This window comes from Calidris pugnax, unplaced genomic scaffold (assembly GCF_001431845.1).
Source record: "Calidris pugnax isolate Ruff unplaced genomic scaffold, ASM143184v1 scaffold183, whole genome shotgun sequence".
In the NCBI taxonomy this organism is placed as follows: Eukaryota; Metazoa; Chordata; class Aves; order Charadriiformes; family Scolopacidae; genus Calidris; species Calidris pugnax.
In genome coordinates this window covers 3,285,645-3,307,920 of record NW_015090930.1, presented here as the reverse complement: position 1 = coordinate 3,307,920, position 22,276 = coordinate 3,285,645, and the positions used below count along the sequence as shown (strand labels likewise).

At 41.1% G+C, this 22,276-nt stretch overlaps 1 protein-coding gene across 1 annotated transcript in view; it reads right to left on the bottom strand.

Moving 5' to 3' along the window:
- NELL1 (neural EGFL like 1) overlaps positions 1 to 22,276 on the bottom strand; it is a gene marked incomplete at its 3' end in the record, with an annotated part of 158,144 nt that overhangs the window by 7,643 nt on the left and 128,225 nt on the right. The window contains exon 13 of the mRNA XM_014951584.1: positions 3,354 to 3,479. Coding sequence (XP_014807070.1) covers positions 3,354 to 3,479 — 126 coding nt within the window. The remainder of the gene's footprint in view (positions 1 to 3,353; positions 3,480 to 22,276) is intronic.

Here is a 22,276-nt window from a genome sequence, read left to right as displayed (position 1 = left end):
AAAACCCATGGAAGTCAATAAAATGCTTTAAATCAGTAGATTCCAGTAAATGAGAGCATCTGGAGCAACAAATCTTGCTGCCATTTTCAGAATGGGCAAGACTGACTTAACTGAGAACAGATAAACAACCTGTCAGTGTCCCAGGAAGAGACGGAAAGAAGCTTCCTGTTCAAGGGTAACTTTTCTTAATAAAACTGTCTTTCACTCAACAACTTAATTCAGAGCTCAAAGGCCTAGGAATAGGCAAGCAGAAAAACACCAATATACCTTTCTTGGTGAACACAGGGTAAAGTTAGTGCCAGGCTGAGTAACTTTTCACAGAATACCATGCAATGAACCTCAACATACCAGGTCTTCTGCTTATGTGGGACCAGATATTGATTATTTACTAAAATAGCCACTATGTAACTTGAAACCATAGCACAGCATTTAGTATCAGTGTAGACTTCATCCAGAATAGTATTTCAGTCACTCTGGCTCTGTGACTGCATTTTCTACGCAATCAGCACAGGTTCCAGCACAGCAGCTTCTTACTGATACCCACAGGAAGCTCCTACTCCACAGGTCTCAGCATCAGAAATGGGAAATATTATTCAAAAATTGTTTTGGGAAAAAATGTTTCTTCAACACCAAAACAGTACATATTAGTTTGAGAAAGATGCAGGGCTATAAGAAAACACACTGGAAGCTGCGTATTTAAAATTCAACAATATCCAAATGAATTTAATTTTGCTCACTTCAAACGGGCCTAGCATTTCAATACTCACTTCAGTTCTTTTTATAAAGATAATCCCCTCAATATTAAATTGATATATTTCATTCAGCTTAAAAATAGTTTCTGAGTTACAACTTCCACATATCACTGTTTCCCACCTCCTGAAAGCCACCACAGCACAGGGGCAGCCACCAAGGCCACCGAGCACAGGCCTGCCCAGCAACACATCCAACCTGCTCAACAGCAGATGACTTTGGGCATCGATGAACTAGACTCAGACTTCCCAAAACACGATACGTCCTGCTTTGTGGAACAACTCTGCTTTTAAGTCAACAGTGTATAAAATACACCCAGTGCTCTGCACGTGCCTTAAGTGCTGACATTTGAAACTTGTTAACCCATATCTTGAACCCACTAGAGCCTGACCCCACAGACACAAAATTCAGTTGTACTCAGAATGCCAGCCCATCTCAGGCTTTCAGATTTGTCCCCAATTGCATGGTTCAGTAACAAGATAATTTCTAATCTATTTTGTTTGAATAAAGAGGAAAAAATGTTAAAACTGAGTACAGTAGCAATATATTTCACTTGTGCCTGCTAGACATTGGTGCCAGCATGAGGGGGAACCAGTTAAAGATTTACTGCCTGATTTTTTTTTCTTCTTGTTATTTGTTTTTAAGATTCATGAACGAAATTTTTTACTGTGAGGGTGGTGAGGCACTGGAACAGGTTGCCCAGAGCAGCTGTGGTTATCTCATTCCTGGAGGGGTTCAAGGCCAGGTTGGATGGAGCTTGGAGCAACCTGGTCTGGTGGAATCTGTCCCTGCCCATGGCAGAGGGGCTGGAACCAGATGACTTTTAAGGTCCTTTCCAACTCAAATCATTCTATGATTTGCAAGACACAAAAACAGGATTAGTGCTTCTATTGCACAATACTTATTTTAAATACATTTGTTATTCTAAGATACAATTATTGCTAGATACAATAGACAATGAAATGAGTTTCTCCTCATCTATGTTACATACTTGTGCCTTTTGATTGTGATGTCAATAAAGAAATCATTTTAGCAAGATAATAAACCTGCAAGAAATAGTTATCTCACTCATTCTACTATTCTTATACCCATTTTGGATTATTTTTTTGTGTATGCCCTTTAAACAAATATTCACCCATTACTCTCAAGCAACTTGTCTTACCACTTCACACTTTTTCTGTAAATCACAAATACCCTGCTTTCTAACCTATTTGCATGCCTAATGATAGCGCCTTGCTGGAAGGAAAGGAACATTAGGGAATTAGGAGTGCATATACAGGAAGCAGGTGTCAGATTAGCAATTACGCTTTCCCCATCACTGTGAAGGCCACTACCTCACACAGCACAATAATTTAGAACAAAATTTAAGTTCTGAAACTTCTCTGACACAGCAGATCGTAAAAGATCAAGAAAAACTCACAGTTTACTCAAAAGACACAGATTATATAGAAAGAATGACTCTCTGGGCGAAATAAAAATCCGTTTCCTGACAGCTATTTAGCATCATCCTCTCTCAAGAGGTGGGCAGGACTTGCATGCTGTCATCATGAAAGTCAACATTTCCTTTGACCTTCCCTAAGGATAACATCTGCATTACAACGTCATTATTCTGGGCTGGAAATCATTCTTATATTGAATACTACTGGGCCATCTTTCCACTTGAGAAAATAGCTCACCCGACCCAATTCTGAACATGGTATTGTGTCAAGCTGACTTATTTCCATTTCAATAAACCTGCCTGATATTTTCCTCCTTTGCCAGACAGGTGCACCGTCAAAATAATCCTGGGATCAGCCTTTCTGGAGCGTTGTGATTGAAAGATGTTATCCAGTCCGGTATAGCTGGGCCCAGTGTTCCAACAGCTTCTCACATTTTTCCCAGAAATTGCCAGAGAAGGTCCCTTAAAAACCTCTAGATGGAAATGAGACCTACCTGCTTTCCGCTAAGAATTTTTCGAGCTCATTTTGCTGGCAGATACTAAAAAAGAATCACTAGATTTATTGTCTAATGCTATCACACTTGTTCTCTTTTTTAAATAACATATGTCTCAGTCCTGGAGACACTAATTCTCAGCATTATTAACAACAATTTCCAAACCAATAAAAAACAACTGGTTTTGAGGACTTCATACATTCTCAGTTTTGCTTTTCCATATTTGTCTTAGCTCTGGCCAGAAGATGACTTCTCCTGGAGAATCTCTCATGTTCAACCCACCAACCAGTTTCAAACCACAGGTAACAGAAGAGTAACCACAGTCATTTCTTCTCACCACATGTGCGATCTGACCTCAGCCTCTGCACCTCACATGCATGCCAGTTGTGGGACACGAAGGGACCACATCCTGGTTGACAACAGCACTCGGTGTGTGCACCACAGGGCTTCTGGAGCCATCTTCCAAATCAATCCCAAAGGGCCCATATCTAGGAAAGCTCCCTCATACCACATTTACCTAGAGAATCCTATCTCACTTGTGCCTAAAATTTTATGCCAGCAGAGGGCCAGCCAGTATGTGGCATCTGGTCCGGCACACAGACAAGTTAGAGCTAAATAATACACACAACACACAGTAGAACACGACTACTGCTGTACACATCAAAGCTCACCTGTACAGGAGAAATCATCCACACGGACATATCCCATGACACAGTCACAGCGATAGGATCCGGGCAAGTTAACACACACAGTATTGGCATGACAATAATGCATCTTGGCAGCGCACTCATCAATATCTGCAGGGAAGAACCACCAAGGAAAGTTACAGTCAGGCTTCATAAAATTAATAGCATGACACAATATTAGAATAAGAGAAAAGGAATTCCATTTATAACTCTGAAGGCAATCTGGTTTAACTCTAGCATTAAAGAACAAGGTAAATTCAGTAAAATTTGGTTTTTTTCCGGTGACAATGTTAAAAAACAAAAACTGATGCAGAGTTTTCAAACACATAAAATAGCATCAGAAGTGTGCAACACTGAAAATCCTAACTCTGTCTCCTCACTAAAATAAAGCATGGGGCATAGTAACTGTGTACAGCGTGGTATCAGTGCTTGGACAGATAAGACATGGCAATGTTTGTCAGGGCAACGGAGTAGACTCAACTGCTGAATCGATGGGCGACTGTTCCAGCCCTCCAGATTCATCCAAGTGCTGTGACAGTGCCCTGCCCTTGAAAAACGCTTCTGCTGCAGAGTTACTGAACAGTGCTCTGTGCTGCTTCTGCATCCCACACAAGCAGATGATTGAGCTGGTCATCTGAGCCCATTTTAAGCCTGTTTTACATCACGCCAATGGAAAAAAAAGGTGACTAAGGAGCAGTAGAAACTTGACCCCATATCTCTGTTTGATTGAGCAACCTCTACTGCTGCAGCAAATACAAAATTCAAAACTGTTTTCACAAGACTGAATCAAACCTATCATTTACTTGCCTGTTAGAATATCCCAAAGCTCTATGGTATTGTAAACTGTAAAATTTTCCCTCTTCCTTCCCCACAAAACCAGATATTATACTGAAGGCTTCCCTTTATTTTTTTTCTCAGCAGGACAGGTTTTCTGCCGAGGAGCACAGATTTTACATAAAGTAATTCATGGTTTTCAAAAGATTAATTCTAGTGTTACATACATCCACACAAAGAAAGATGAATCGGATTCATTTTTGTCCCCCGTACGACTTTCTCCTTGTTAGTGATTGCTCACACTGAAGAAAGGTACTAGTTGACAACGCAGCTGAAGATTTTCCTCAGCCAGTGGGGTACAAATGAGTTGGTCACCCCACAGCACCCCTCTGCACAGCCACCTGTAGGGACCAAGGGACAGTCTCCCTTCTCCCTCACCACACACTGCTGATGGAGACACGACGGAAGTGCTACAAGGGGTTAGCACCACAATATTGGGATTTCACCACAGAAGGTGGAGGGGGTGGGGGCTTAATTGTGAACGTTCTGAGTTCTTGGTTGCCTCAATTCAGGTATCCTGTTTAACCTGCCTAAACTGAAGTAGCTGCAGTTGAGATACACCCACATTTCCAGTCTCTGAAAATGAAACACATGCCAGCTACACTCAACACGTTCTATGCTACAGACATCTGTCCGGTAGGAACTACGAGCTAAATCACTTCGTGTTGGCCACCAAACAGCTGTCAGTTGGCAGTGATTTCTGACTGCTGCCAACTTGTGCTGAATTAGAAATGATGGCCTGGAGGCAAAAGACTTCGTACGCCACTGCAAACACCTTCAACTATCTCGTCCTCGCGTTTCCGTTGTTTCTGTTGCAGTTCCACTGGATGAAATGAATTTTAAAAAGTCAGGAGCATCAATATAGGGAAGATAAAAGCCAAGAAAAATCCTCCCACATGTCTTGTTATCACACCACTGAGCGTTAGAGCCACTTGGGAAACACTCAGGTGTTGACGTGTGTTCACACTGTTCTGCTTGCAGCCTCTTTTTAATAGGCTTTTGGAGCACAGCTTTGAGGAGTTTTGTTCTTGCATATCTAATAATATTCTAGCATAAAAGGGAAAGGAACGAGAAGACGTCTGAAAAGAAAGCAAGAATGTCAAAACAGCAACCGATTCACCTGAAAATTAGCCTTATGAAAATATCACTGTGGGAGAATTTCTCAAAAGGAGACTAAGGACTTCACGTGATGCCTTGACTATAAATAGAGGAATGGAGAATAACTGACACTGGGCTGCTGCAGAAGCCCTTGAGTCCAGGAAGAAAAAGACCGGGCCTAACAAAGGCAGCAGAAGGAACAAAAGATCCATCTCTTCAAACTTTGCTCATTTATTTAACTCTCTTCTCAATCCTTCTTGGTGCATTTTCCATAAATCCTTTCAGCATTTCCCATTTTCTTTTACCTTTGCTGTATTAGCCTTCTACTAATACACGCACTTCCTTTGCAGAGAATAATATGGAGAGGTCAAAACTGGTAATAGTATTTTCTTATTAAAGCCTGTAGGGCAACACTAAAGCTGTTGTTCTAGACCACAATTCTACAGATCCTTGTAAAAGGTTAGGTATTCATCACAAAAAGCTTTGGGTTTTTACTTAATATTGTTAGAGTAAAATCCATAAAGCACAGAGTGGTATATATCAGCTCAGCTGTAATGGAACTCAAATTGTGATTCATGTGTATAGATTGCTTGTCACATTTGAAATATTAGAGCTCATCTTCTAGTGGTCTTTTGAGGTGATAAAAATACATGATTTATGTTTCTCTCTACATCGGTGAAGTAGTTTGTTTTTCTTTTAAAAAGGTATACTTATGGTCTTTAAAATGAGACTTGACACAGCATAATGATCATTCACATATCGCCAACTTCCATCTACATAAGCTACCTCTTTCCAACAACAAAGACATTGGGGCTTCAGCTTTTCAGAAAGGACCGTTACGTTACAGGGTGGGTTGGTCTGATAAGCCAGTGCTGTCCTACAGGCTTCAAGTGTTCCCTCAACAGTTAGTTAAACAGGGTTCATTGCCTCCACAGAGCTCTCTTTACTGCAGTATCACCCACCCTATAGCTCATCAGTTATCACCCTTACTCCTTACAGTTCTAAACGGCGCTTGTGAACTTACAGGGAAATACACACGGATTATCTTTTTATGCCATGCTGTGAGCACACTGGGACAAAACACAAGAAAAACACCTCCATGCAGCTGCCTGCTTCATCCCTGACATGCCTTTTGTCACACAACAGGCACTCCTCATCTCACACCAACCAACCGAAACAAGATGGGATGGACAGACGATACGAACAGTGTTCAACCCACGGCCAGTCACAGAGCTTTTCTCACCCACAAAGGTACTTTTCAGACTTCACAAACCACTTGACTCTATTCATGCCTGACTTGGAATCCTATTGCTAAATACTTAAAATAATTAAATACGACAATGAGACATTGAATCACAACTCAAGCATCCTTTTTCTGTTTCTCTCTTCCACGAGTCACATCAAACCAAATTAAACTGCTGTAAACGGGGCACAGTTCCTGTTAATGGCAATGGGAGTTTTTTCTGTTCACCCAAAAGCTGACGTGGATCTACAGCTTTTTAAACTGTTAGTCTTGTAATAACCACAAGTTAAAAATCTTGAAACAAAGCAGTCTGCCTTTGGAACTGCAGACCATGGCTTGCATGCATTTAATAACAATCCATTTGGACACCAGCAGTATTATCACCTGTTGTTTGGGGCTTCACAGTTTAACTACTGGAAGGCAATAACCTTCAAATCACAACAAAATATGAAAGAAATAGGAAGTATTCCAGAGCACCAAGAGATGATGTATTTGGAAATCTGCTAAATACCAGAATCAATTATGCCATTTGCAGTTCTCCCCCAATTTCTCACTTTCTGGTTGAAACGCTTATTTTCCCAAAGTTAATTCTGATTTTCAAGCACTCTGTAGAAGCAAGAAGAGCTGAGACAGGGTGGAAAAAAGAAGAGCCTTTGCAGAAAGCTCTGATCTCTAATTCATGACTCCCAACTAGAAAACATTATTAAGGGGGTGGGAGATAAATTCCCCTCCTCTCTTTTCATTCAAGTTAATACTATGCCTAGACTTGAACTGTATTAAACCCTGGTCTAAATAATCTGGACGTTTAAAAATGTAAAATAAGCCTGTGTTGTTATTTAAATAATATAAAATCTTAAAATCTATTCAAAAGCTGACAGAATCATTTAAATAGTTTCCAAACAGTGGAGCATGACAGTAGCGCACCATAAGAAAGGTCCTAAAATTTCAGCCACGCTATGCTTATGCAAAAATGAATATATGCTATTTTCACTCCACTCACTCAACAGCTCCTTGTTCACCACATATACTTTTTGCTCTCCAGATTCTCCTTGATTCTGTTCTCTCCTGCTCTTACCTCCTTTCCACTGCCAGACTCACTTACCCTCAGCTCTCCTTGCCTTTTTTTTCCCCCTCCCACTGCCCGTCTTCTTTCACAGATGTCTAACATACCCCATAACTGGTTTTTACCTTTCACACAGGGTGGGGTTCTCAAATCGTGCAACACAGCCCCCAGGGAGCCATAAAGCATTAAACAGCAGCAGTCAGCAGTTCCCTGCAAGCTGTCCACAGCTTGGCTTCCCCCAGTTGCCTGAGCAAGAAAAGACTAATTATTGGCTGCAAATGTTTAGGCCAGCCTTAAAACCGTTTACCAACCTGGGCTCCTTGAGAGCAATCCATCTCCTCCAAGGCAGGGCAGCACTGCAAACACAGGTGACCCTCACCATTCCTCTACCTTCGAGGGACAGAGCTGCTGCCCAGTCAGAGGGTGGGAAACAACCCAAACCAAAAGCAGATCAACCTTTCCATAAGGCTGAGAAACATTACCCTAATGTTGTTAAGAAACCAACTAGCTACAACTGCCTTCATCAATTAGGGCTGGTGCATCCCATAACCTGGGAATCCATAAGCAATAAAATAACTATCAATATAATAACATCAGGAAGTATTATCGCTTTGAGTTTTAGAGCATCATTAAAATGGTGCAGCCTCTTCCTCTGGGCACAGCATAAAAGTGCTTTACATTGATATACCTACTTTATGACCAGGACAAGAGTATCAATATTCCAAATCGGCTTTCTATCAATTTAACTGCCCCTTTAGTAATGACAACTGCATAACTAGTGGGTTAAGCAAATAAATATTTACAAACACACATTCACATGCAAATCACACTTAAACAATCAGACTTTCCAGTGCAGATCAGCCCTGAACTAAGGTAACATTCCTGAAAAGGACAAAAATAAAAATTCAAGTGAAGTTACCTTCCTCCATTTTATTTCAATACTGTTAGGCTTAAATTCTTTTGCTGATTGCTCTCCATAGAGCAACTGGTCGTTCTCAAACAAAGGTCACAACATCAGCACCTCTTTGCTACCTGTTTCTCAGCTATATTAGTAAGCAGTCCACCCAGCAGACATCAGGAAAGCGGTTGCTTCCCAAAATCCGCTCTGGTGAAATTCAGCCTTGGACATTAAAATATCGCCCAGGCACAGGATGAGCTCCTCTTCTACATCCTTACAACAATACACAAATTACTAGTGTTGTTAAGTTACTTTTTTTCCCCTTAAAAAATGAAAATGAAAAATAAAAAAAAAGGTTTTCATAACCTGAGACTCCAATAATCTGACCAACTCTTCAGAGCCAGGATATTTCAGCTGCAGTCATTTTGTTCATCAGTCCTCAAAAAGCCACAATCCTCTTGTAACAGACGGCACCAGACTCTTCAAGGCTCGCTATCCAGACTGTCCAGTGTCCCTCTAAGTGAGAGGATTTTCCTTTTACTGTTCTTAAATTCTCCTCCTCTCTAAGAACAACTAAAAATTGCAGTTCCACTCTCCCTTGTGCTTTCCATCATTACACTGGCAATTTACAATGCATTATTAAATGCCTGTGTGGTTGGTTTGGGGGAGTGGTCCTCAAGAGCCTTGGGATCTCTTAGAATAAAACAGTTTATTGAAAATGAACTTTTCATACAAGGTCATTTAAATCAGTTAGAAAGCTGCCACTGACGTGTTAGTATTAAAGACAACTGAAGTGATGTGGTGCTGTGTTTAACAGAAAGGAGCTGTTTTCTTAACCCTAAGTGAATGACTGCATTCATTTGATAAATACATTAATAGAAAATGTTCACAGACTTATAAATATTACTTTTTTTTTTAAATGTTTGCAGCTATAGCTGTTAGGGATGGTTGATAACTTATTCATAAGGTATCTGACAATTGCAAATAAGCTATTTTAAAAAATGCGCAGCCAGAACTCACATATGATAATGCAGCTTAGAGAACATAGATTAAAAATAATCACAAAAAGCAGAATGAAACATTTGGGGGAACAGGTTTTGGCTAACGGCAGCAGCTCAGTCATTTGCTCAAACACGCCAATGCAACTAGCAAAAACAAGGCAAGACTCCTCTTGTGTAATAGCAGCCGCGATGATGTTTAGAACTTCACTGAAATCCAGATTGCTTTATCTGGGATTATTCAAGTCTTTTAATTTTTTCTTTCTAATTATTCTTTGAAAATAGACTGATATTTGTCTTTAGAATGCATAGCAGCAGAACGGGCTACTAAGCGGTGTGCCTGAGTGGGTGTAAAGGCTTTTCTTTAAAGATGCTGCTTAATTTGCTCTTCCACCAAATGCCTTATGAGGGGCTATGGAAGGAGCAAGCTACTTCTCTGGTTTGGAGTCTGTCTGGCCAGGAGAATTCAGAACTTTTACCCGAGTCAGTGCCACCGTCTCTGCTCTCCAGCTACTCTCTGGCCTCTTGGACTCAATCAAAGCAGATCAATGTCTTTGAGGACACTGCTATAAGGGATTCATGGGTTCTGAGGAACATTCGTTATGTCCCCTCATGGTCATTATGGCAGAGAGGTTCTTTATCAGCCCCAGGTGTTTTAACATACTCAGGAATATCAGCAGCTACTTCAAGAAAGAATTCTGTATTTCAGGGAAATGACCTGGTGTCTATCAGAAAAAAAGCAAAGGACATTTTTATGTCCTCTTGAGCTGTATTAAGCCCTCTGAAGATTGAAATGTAAGATGTGACTGCTCCTCATTATAATGAGACCACTTCAGCTAAAATAGTCTTAATCTCTAATAACCTGGTACTGGCACTACAGGAATTGTTGACTCTCAGAACTTTGCAGGAGCAAGCCTACAACAGGAGAAGTCATCCACTCTTTGGTTGAGAGTACACAGGGGATTTCATGGGTTACAGAACTATTACTGTATCCCTCCACAACAAGGCTACCTAATGAACCAGCAGGCGTCAGTGCTATCTCTGTCTATAGTCAGAGCAATGTTCTTGACAATATTGCCAACACTGCAACAGATAAAAAATTCAGAGAAATAAAAAAGATAAACTCAGGAAAAGGATGCAATTCAAATATGATGCACCTTTATAAAAATGTGAAATTAGAGATACGTCCATGTGGCTGTAAGTTCCATGATGGCGTTAGCTTGTGCTTTCATATGAGTTTGGTCTTAAAAACAGTTCAAAAACTGCCTGTTGTTGTTATTGTTATTATTATTGTCTTACAGGTGGCATGTTCAGTACTTCACACTATAAATTCTTTCATCTATCACCCATACTTATTCAAAGTTAGGAAATAATCATATTTGTATATATTACCCCTCTTATAATAGAACTTTTCTTAAAGCTTTGCTCCAAATGCTAATTCTGGAATAAATAAAAATTCTTGCAGATGTGATCATAGAACCGTAGAATGGTTTGGGTTGGAAGGGACCTTAAAGACCATCAAATTCCAACCCCCTGCCCTGGGCAGGGACACCTCCCACCAGACCAGGTTGCTCCAAGCCCCATCCAGCCTGGCCTTGAACCCCTCCAGGGATGGGGCAGCCACAGCTTCTCTGGGCAACCTGTTCCAGTGCCTCACCACCCTCACAGCAAAGAATTTCTTCCTAAAATCCAATCTATAGTTTTGCCTCTTTCAGTTTAAAACTGTTCCCCCTCATCCTATCACTTCACTCCCTGATAAAGACTCCCACCCCACCTCTCCTGAAGGCCCCCCTTCAGATACTGGAAGGGGCTCTAAAGTCTCCTCGGAGCCTTCTCTTCTCCAGGCTGAACAACCCCAACTCTTTCAGCCTGTCAGTAAGTAAAACATAGGCGTACCCAAGGTTCATCCTTGGAAATGTAATAAATGCCTGAATGGGTACAGAGATGTGTAACCCAATGAAGAAAATACTGCTTAACTTCACCACAGTGATCATGTTTGGTGGTTCATCAGAAACGAAACAGCACAGAACAGGAAAAGCCACCGGCTCTGCAGTGGACAACAGACTGCAAAAAAAAGGATGAGATTCCTCCCTAGGCATCCCATATATCTTTTGCTAAAGCAGGAGATGTTTTGGGAATCTCCTAGCTGTTGAGGAAAAGATGGTGAAAAAACAAGGCTCGTCACAAGGCATATGTGGGACAAATTCTTGCCACCAAAGATGATTTGCTAAGCCAAACCATAAATTCTGAGCTAAACGGTCACAGTCTGTCAGCACAGCACATCTCTGGGCAGCTGCGAGCTTTGAAGTTTGCCATCAGCAATTTGACACTGTTCTCCATTACTCCCTTGTGAAAACCCTGAGTATGATGACAAGGGTCTGATCTGCACCATGCTCCTCCGCTGAATTTGTACAAATCGACAAAGATGGGAATATCTGTAAAGTCTGCTCCCTTGCAGAAGCAGCGCTCGTCGGTGCAATACAATTTGCTTGTCCATGACACAGAGGGAGTGTAGTAGCCTCTTTCCTTGGCTAGAATCCATGACAGAAACCTCAAGAAATTACTACAGGGACGGGAGAAGGAAGAGTTATAGACAGTAAATCCAACTGGAGTACTCTCCCTTAGTATTTAGTACCACTCTTTCACCCCTTTCTCTTCTTCAAAGGCTCTTAATGCACGAGATTTCATTCTAAATCTAACTACTTCACGCTTGGCAGTAAGAGTTACCATTGCACAAGTCTTTGTCACAGAAAAGGTTATGCTACTGCTGTTCCCAAATGTATTACAGCCCATTAGAAAACAAAGCAATATAATCACCTCATTCTTAAAAAATAGCTCTGTTCCCTACAACGACTGCTTCTAGTTTACTGATTACATAAAGGTACTCCCAAAGCCCTGCCTGCTTTGCCTTTGATTTCACTTACGAAAGAAACTCCTACTGGATCTGAGTAAGCACAGATGAAATAAATACTGCTGTTGGACAAGGAATGTCAGGTTTCTGTAATAGATGCACCTCCTTCTTTATCATTATTTTTCAATCTTTCCAAACAGTCTTCAAGATACCAATGGATGCTTATATGGGGAGGAAGAGGGGAAGGGAAGAGGTGAGGGGAGCATTGTTCTCTAATCTTTCATTCACCTACGTTAGCAAAGCAATATGATCAAGTGAAATAACCGTATCCATTTTCATTCAGCTAATACCTTACCCTTTCAATCCCATCTATCTGATTTTACTAATGGTTAAGGGTGAGCAATGGATTACTGCATCAAAATGAACAATTCTTTCTTCATGCTGCTATACTGAGAGCAATTACATTAAAGACCTGGTTCCATCAGCACTTGTCTTATACCGTTGTCCACAATTTTTGCTTCACTCTTCTATTTTTAGCCCTAATACTCTTATCCCGTTCGTCTCCTTCTATCTATGTCCTGCGATATTGACTGGCTTACTCTTTCCAATCCACACAGATGCTATCTTCAAATGATAAACTGTAGAAGGCTACCCATATAATTGATCTGGAATCCCTGTGCCCACGGCAACCTTTTACTGTGGCATTTTGAAGGACACTGTATCTGTCTGAAAAACTAAATGCTGATGAAAACCGTATGGGAGAGAGGTTTGAGGGGAGCGTCTTTAGCATGTCTAAAAAGCCTATAGTCCCTGGAAAATTACTGGTCTTGCACTTTAGAATGACTTTTTATATACACTGTAATAATAAATGAGATGTGATGTGTTAGTAGCCAAAAAAAAAAAAATCATACAAAATTAATACTACACCATTTTCACACAAAAGTAATTTGTTCACTCGATGACCATTTGTGCAGAGCAAAAGCCGCACGCAGGTAATGGGAAAACAGTGTCCCATGTTGGTAAACACTCCCTGTGCCCTATCTTCTCAATTTATGGCCTTCACAACCTTATTTGCATTTTCCTAAATGTTCTCTCTCAACATCTTTTCCGTCATTCATTATTCATCTGTTCCCATCACATCTTGTTCCTCTGTCCTATTCTGCTGAAAAATCCACGTGGAAGCACTGAAGTTCCAGTGGCAGCCTCATCACCATTGCTAAGTTGGCAGCTCTGCCTCTTCAATGCCACACAAGCCACACCGGGGGGTTTGACATAATAGAGGGGTTACTGATTTTATTCTCATGAGTCCGAACTACTCCCTGTTAATCAGGTTCCACAGAGGGTTAGACCCAAATATCTTATTCAGATAAGAAAATTATGGATCACTGGAAAACAGTTCCTTTCCTGGTAACCCTCTAAGCCATGCTAAACACTTTTCTTCTTTCTACATCCTTGCTACACAATCTAGTCTTATTGCTTGTGCCTTTTTACATTTAATTTAATCTATAATGTAAAAATAAATAAATAAGCAAACATCAGCAGAAGAAAACCCCTTAATTTTAAGTAATATAAATATTTTTCCCTATAAACATAACCCTAATTGACATAACTGAAAAGTGCAAGATGAATGTCTCATCCAAGCAAATATGGTAATCGGGTGTGATTTATAGCACTAGTTACTGAAAGAGGCATTTCTGGTTTGGAGACAGCAACAAAACTGCATTCCTTTTGCCTAACCTGAGGGGAGCTAAATGAGGAACAGTAAAAGGGAGCAGGGGGAATCCAACCTAAAAAGTATTCTTTACCTGCAACCCTAATTCCTGCCTCAACACTTAGTACGAAACTTTACTTGCTTTACTTTTGGCAATGAAATTGAACTGGTGATTTAATGCTTTCCTCTTCGATAACACAGTGAAAGTTTAGCTGCAGTTAAAAAAATTCAATTGGGACACTCAAGTCCTTCCTATTTTGTTTCTAGTAACTCTGCATCCCAACGACTCTATCACTATCATCACAGTGAGTCAGAGATGGCTTGACTCCCATTTGCTTTCTCAGTAACAGCTACTGAGGAATTCATTCACACGGATTCCCTCAAGCTCCACCAAGAGCAATAGTCAGAGCCCAAAGAAAGGAGAGAGTGGAGAGATGCTGACCCAACCCTCCCCAGCCAGGACAGCTACCTGTGAGCGTGTCTGCTGCTTGGGTGATGTTTTAATGCAAGGTCTTGAACGGGCACGTGCCCTCCCGAAAAAGAGCCTCGCTGCAAACAAGCTTTCTGAGACTCCTCCAGAAAGAGAATTTTAATTTGCAGTCCACAGCATCCTGACCTTTGGGAGTGAAGGTCAGGAGCAAAGGCAGCATTGTGGTGTCATTCATTATATTAAACTGCTATTTTATTACCAGCACCATTATGTACATTTCAGAGCACGGTATTGGCAATAAATCCCAATTCTACCATGACCAAGACAGGCTGTTACTAACTATAAGCAATTCTCTCCAGCCCCATCAAAATCCAGGACTGTCCAGGAGGGCAGTGGCAGAAGCACAGAGCAGGTTGAAGTACTCCTTGAGAGAATGACGAGAAAGACACTATGAGTTCAGTAGGCTTTGAACCAACCTACTGACCAGTGTGCGTATATGCACGTGTGTGTGTAAACACATACTAGCACACTGCAGAGGGAGATGAATCAACAATATCTATCACCAATATCTGAAGGGAGCTCCAGGAGAGCTGGGGAGGGACTCTTTGTCAGGAAGTGGAGTGACAGGACAAGGGGTAACGGTTTTAAGTTGGAAAAGGGGAGATTTAAATTAGATATTGGAAAGAAATTCTTTGCTGTGAGGGTGGTGAGACACTGGAACAGGTTGCCCAGAGAAGCTGTGGCTGCCCCATCCCTGGAGGGGTTCAAGGCCAGGCTGGATGGGGCTTGGAGCAACCTGATCTGGTGGGAGGTGTCCCTGCCCAGGGCAGGGGGGTTGGAACTCGGTGGTCTTTAAGGTCCCTTCCAACTCTGACAATTCTATGATTCTATGTTTCTATGAACAAAGATCTCTCACTGAACAAGCAGAAAGAACAGGAGAGTTGAACCAGCATTACCGGTTTAAAACGTTGTGCTCTATCTCAATCTTTTAAGCTAGATTAAGTTATGATTTAAAAGCAAAATAGTAACTCTTGGATTGCTGTTGATGAAAGCTTCATGATGAAACCATTATGAAAACAATGTCAGCTTTCACTATCAATATGAGGATGGAGACTACTATAGTTACCTAAAATGAAGTTTTACCACCTCTATTAAGAAGCAAAACTTCTAGCCTGATTTCACTGGTCATTCTGCATTAGCTGTAAATAAACTGAAAAAAATAAAGACAGCAAAACTAGACAAGCTGTGGATAGAAAGTCAATATGAACAATCAGAGCAAAAGAATGCTCATCTCCAGCAGTTTCCAATACTGTCTCTCTTCCCTCCACATACATTGCAAGCTCTTGTTCTTTTTTATTAACAGCAATGTAACCTGGTCACATTGTAACACACAGCATGAAGTTACCCACATAGCACAGCCAGACAGGCCAATGCTTTATGAAAACATACCACTGTTACTAGAGACTTCTAAAAACATGACAGGTCTAAGTTAAGCTACCCTACATAGAATTCATGAGATTATAAAGATCCTACTTTGAAGAGTCTTCAAGATTTGTTTTCTTAATACAAGTTTCTCACTTTTGATATTGAAAACAATTCTGAGAATACAAAGCCCACATCAGTGAAAATCAACATGTCTAAACCACTGTATAATAGAGAATACAAATTTGTAGCTGCCAAGAATGGAGAAGAGAGCTAGCAGGCACTGGTGGGATTTGGTCTCCCAACAGGCCTGGCTCCTGCAGATGACTGTATGATGCTTGAATCCTAGACAAAATGTGGGTTTTAAAAAAAACAAACAAACAAAAACAAAAAACCACCCAAAAAACCCAAAACCCAACCTGCACACTTCTTACCTTAGCAACTTCCTGGATTAAGGTACACCGTTCCACTTATCTGTGCTCTGTTCACATGGCCCTATCCTGAGGATCCTGAGTTCCTAGACTGCTGTCTTGTCTACCTGGTATTCCTGGTATAACGCCCATAAAAAAGTGTCTCCACAGGAGAATCTATATTTGCAATGAGCTTTCAGTAAAAGGGTAAACAGACTGACAGCTAGTTAATTCACCAGCATCTAGCCAACACTGAGGAGAAAGGCAGGCACAGGAGTAGAGGACACAACTCCTAACACAGACACATCCCTGCGTAGCAGCACAGAACCACCTCCATGAAGGCAAAGCCCACCAAACCCTCCTCTTTATTCACAAGAAGAATAACAGCACTTTTAGAACTGGTGTAAAGAGGAGCGAAGAGAGAAGCCACCGTCTGGATTTCCATCCTTAATGTGTGCCCTTTGATGGGAAGCAGAGGGAGTATTTCAAAATAGGATCAGAGTAACTGTATTAACAGAGTCATTTCCTCAATGTATGGGGAAAAAAAAAAAAAAAAAAAAAAGAGATGAAACCGAGCTAGAGAGGGAAGTAAGAGTCTATACGTTAGGATAACAAGTCCAAGGAGCACATGTGGGAAAACAGTTAGGGAACAAAGGGGACAGGCTAAAGCTCATGGTGTTGGGCTGTAAAACAAGACTGAGATGGCTGTATAACTGAAAGGAGACAAACACAAAACAGTGCATTTCCTCAATAGTCAAAGCCCTTGTATCATGATCTAGGGGTGTTTTTCCTCCTCAGTTTTCCTCCATAATTAGAACAGCTCCTTCTGCTGAGAAAGTGTAGAAAGACAACAATTTCAGTAGTTCCGTCACGATCACTTGGACCACATGCCTTTCTGCAGAGAAGAAACACTCTTATTTTACTGTATTGGGTTTGCATGGCAAGGTTCTGGTAGCAGGAGGGCTGCAGGGGTGGCTTCTGGGAGAAGGTGCCAGAGCTGCCCCCATGACCAACAAAGCCAATGCGAGCCAGCTCCAAGACGGACCCATCACTGACCAAAGCTGAGCCCATGGGTGACACCAGTAGCACATCTGTGAGAATATATTTAAGAAAGGGTCAAAAAAAGGCTGTGTAACAGCAGCTGGGAGAGAGGAGTGAGAATATGCAAGAGAAGCAACTCTACAGACACCAAGGGCAGTGAAGAACAAGAGGGAGGAGGTGCTCCAGGCGCCAGAGCAGAGATTCCTCTGCAGCCTGTGGTGAAGACAATAGTAACACAGGCTGTCCTGCTGCAGCCCATGGAGGTCAACAGCGGAGCAGAGAAAAACCTGCAGCCCACAGAGGACCCCACACTGGTGCAAGTGGATGTGCCCTGAAGGAAGCTGTGACCCAGTGGACAGCCCATGTTGGACCAGGCTCCTGGCAGGAACTGCAATGGCATGGAAAGGAGCCCATGCAGGTTTGCTGGCAGGACTTGTGAGCCTGTGGGAAGGACCCTCACTGGAGAAGTTCATGAAGGACTGTCTCCCATGGGAGGGACCCCATGCTGGAGCAAGGGGAGAGCACGAGGAGGAAGGAGGGGCAGAGACAACACATTATGAACTGCCTGTAACCCCCATTCCACATCCCCCTGTGCTGCTCAGAGGGAGCTGGGAAAAGAATGGTGAGTGAAGTTGAGCCTGGGAAGAATGGAGAGGTGGGGGGAAGGTGGTTTTTAGATCTGCTCTTATTTCTCACTACCGTACTCTGATTTGATTGGCAATAAATTAAATTAATTTCCTCAAGTCGAGTCTGTTTCACCCATGATCATAATTGGTAAATTATCTTCCTGTCCTTATCTCCATCCAGGAGCTTTTCACTACATTTTCTCCCCCATCCTCTTGAGAAGGTGGAGTGATAGAGCAGCTTGGTGGGCACCTGATGGCTAGCCAAGGTCAACCCACTTCATTTACTTACCATTTTAAACTAAGAATTTTATTTCCTTTAGCCTATGAAAAGTAATCTAAGCAATTATATCACCACGTTTGGTATCTCCTAAGTACTAAAGGATGGAGAACCAGAGACCTCTTTAAGATGGAAAGGCAAAATCAAGATTTTTCAAGTTTCCACTCTACTTAAGTCCTATAAGAATTATGCTAATAACTGTAATTTTAACAGCTGATAGATGCTGTTTATTTACTTAGACGTTGTTTTTCATTAAGGTGAGTGATGTACTGAAACCCTATTGAGTCATAAAACCATCATTTAAGACAACTGCCGGCCTTTTTGAGGCTGACATTCTATTAAATCAAAGGAAAGGTATGACTACTATATCTAGACTGGATCCGTATTTCTGGGTATAATAACTGTCAAAGAAAAATTAGTAATGTACAATAACAAGATTTGTACACAGAGCACATGCTGCTTTCTCACAAAACATTGACATTCAAGACCAAAAAAAAAGATTTTAAGTCATCCACCTTCTTCCAAGAAACAGCTTCTTGTTCTCCTGTAGTGCTTTCACAAAGCCAAATATAAAATAGTGAAAAATACATCAGTACAAGAGACTGATCAATCCTACCATCTAACAAAGCTGAATATATAGAAATTTCTCCTTAACAATCAGTTTCTATTTACCATCCAGTTTTTCAGAAATCTTAACAACTTTGTTCTTTAATTCTACCTTCTCATTACCTTGGCAGCCCTAAAAAAATTCTGTCTAGTCCAAAACCCTGAATTCACAAAAAGCTGCTCTTTGACTGTTCTTGCACATATTTCAAAACAGTTATGTTCCTTCTATCCCCTCAACCAAGCTATACACATCTAACTTCTGGTCTTGCCTCATAAATCAGTTCCTACAACCCCTTCATCATTTTTACAGTCCTTTCTGAATAGCTTTCTATTTATTAATTTTAAATTGTGTAACTGCACGTGCCATTTGCCTCAATGTGTCACATGCTCTGAACTCTGCTTCTGAATCTTCACAAAGACTTTGGAAGGGTAAAATCATATCCTGCTTTGACCTTGAAAAATTATCCCAGAACCAGATTCTGTTAAAACAGTTTTAGAGAAAACGTAAAGGGAAAAAATGACACAGGAATAGCGAAACCGCTGTGGTTAAATTATTTTGAGGTTTGCACATGGCACAAAGACCTCCTAACCAAAGGAAGACTGACACAAATTTCTTACTATTACATGGCATAGACTTTGCACTGATTCTAGGTTATATATATCTTCCTTTTTTCCGACTAGACACTAGATTCTTGTATTCTGGTAAAGCCCCCATCAATCTGCTATTACTTAAAATACAGGGAAGACACCCAAGGATGATGGGGAGAGGATGGTCTCTTCGGCTCAAGGTCAAGACTCAACTCATGAGGTGCACTAGAATGTCTACATGTTATATCTTCAGCTGATAAAAAAATACGAGACAGCTGACATTTGTCCTATTTTTAAAAAGCTGGTGTACACACACCTATTTTTATATATGTGAATTATAGCAATCCTCAGTTCCCCCAGGCAGATGCAGGGGGAGCCATCTTCCCTGTGCACGCTATCTTCATCTTAAACAAGGGCACTTTAAAACCCCAAAGTCTCTCTCTGGGGACCCAAGCACAGGCATGTAATTAAAGGGACATCACATACTGCAATTTGTTCAGGAATCAGTAACAAAAGATAAGTGCTAACACAAAGTAGATAAAAATTCAAAAGCATCCATCTTCATTCAGTCACAGGAGTTTTTAAGACTTGGCTAATAAATACTAAAAGCACATCCAGGATATTATTACCCACATGCTAAAATCCTTATTTGGTTCTATGTCAGTAAATTACTTTGCTGCAGCATTATGCATTAAAACATCTGATTAGCCATGCTGTTGATATAGTAATAATAAAATATTTGAATAATAATTCAAATGTCTACTGACAGACGAAGAGCTTGTTTCCGAGGTGACCAAAGTGAAGCATATTCCTTACCAAATTTCCCTTAGGTATAGCCAACTTATTACTACCTTGAAAAAATAAATGCTTCTACTCAAAGCATCTCTCGATCCCCAATCCTTTTTTTTTTTTCCCCAGTTCTCTTGCTGTTTTCTCTAATGGGAAAACAGTTCCTACTTTTGAGTACAAATCTCACCGGTTTATATTTTTGCTGTGTTGCAACTTATCAATCTTACTTTATCATGCCACTTTATCTAGTGTTCATACAAATAAATACTGATAGTTAATGTCTTGCAACCAACCCAAAACCCCCAAATATCTTGAAGGCATAAAGGAATTGGTTTGAAAATAGCTATTGTCACAAGCTGATGTACAGTACGAATGAACATGTATTATGGCTTAAAACAATAGTCTCTCTGATCACTAGATTTCTGAATTAGCCATAAACCACAGAGGACACATTTCTGAGCTCAAAAGCACTTTTGGTCAGAAACAATTCTATTAATTTCAGTGGAGATAATAGTAAGCCGTATTGTCCACGCAGGTAAAAAGAAGAGCAGGAGGCAAAGAAATCAAGCCTGCCATGGCAGGGCTACGCAGATGGCTGCAGACCAAAGCTATGATCTCCTTTAGAAAGGGACACGGTCTTCAGCTTGGCATCTTCCATCCAGCTGGACCTAGACTATCCAACCATAGATGCCAGCCTAGCATTTCACCTGGACAGCTATCCTCTACAGTGTATTATAGAGAAAAAGGAAACTCCTGGTGTTCCAAGTCTGGGGTTTGATGTCTTAGTTATACTATTAAACATAAAATCATCTCATTGCATTGCTAGAAAAATGACACAATTCAAGGATTATTTGATTCTCTGCTATGAGCCTACTGTTTGCCCCAAACAGCAAAGACTTACAGCAAAAAACCAAGGAGCAGAAGACGATAGTGTGATAACAAAACCACAGAAGACAACAACCCCATTCCCACAGTAACTACGAGAGCCATCCATTTGACTGCCATTGCTCCCTAGGTTGGTCACCGTGGCGCACAGACACAGGATCACACGCCACTTCAGCACATACCAGCTCTGAAAATTGTAACAAAAGGTTTTGTGCAAAAGACTTTGGCGATTCACACAGGAAAGGCCCTCCTGGATACAGATTTCATGGGGCACCCAGACTACAGACATCTGGTCACAGGCTGAGTACAAACCCAGAGGGCTTCACCAGCAGAAATTGGCTGTGATGTTCTGTTCATCCTGAAAGAGGAGGAGGAACACGGCCATATCTGCCTTTTCTCATTCCTCACCTCATCAGCCACATCCTTTTTTTCCCAGCATTGAGGGGCACTGGGGTCACAATGGCAAGAGGCTGGAAGACCATCACCTTCCTTGGAAAACAAACCACCAGGTGGTGTCTCACAGAATTCAGGAGAAAGTTAGGCCAACTCCTTCCAAATTTGAGAGAAAGAATAAGCAACCTACACATGATCAGATAGTTACTTCAGAAATCAGTTGGTGAGTTTCCCTGATTTCTGACAACAGCCCAGCCTGTCATTGAAAACAGCAAAGAATACCAAGACTAGAAATTATTTATTGGGTTTGGGGGAGGTATTTAGCAGGGCTGGATGACTGACTTTTAGTAAATGGGTCACGTGTCAAAAACACAGTTTCAGCATACCAGAAATCAGTCATGAATTCAGAACAAATTAAGAAAACAGAGCTCAGTAATACAAATAAAGTACTTTTTGGAGAGTGAAACATTTCTGAAATAATGTCTTTCAGCCTTGCAAGGAAACAAGCGCCACACATAGAAGAGTTTGTGGAGAGGCTTGAACAAGGGTCTCTCCCACCAGGAGACCATCCCAGCCACAGTTGGGAGAAGCATAAATAGAGGCAATCTCAAAAGGTCTTCCTCTTTGGGGTGCTGAGTTTACTCTCTTGGGATATTTTTTTTTGTTTTATACCACTCTCCAAGCATTTGCAATTCTTCATCCTGTTTCTGTCCATTTCTTAACATTTTTAATCTTATTGTTCTAT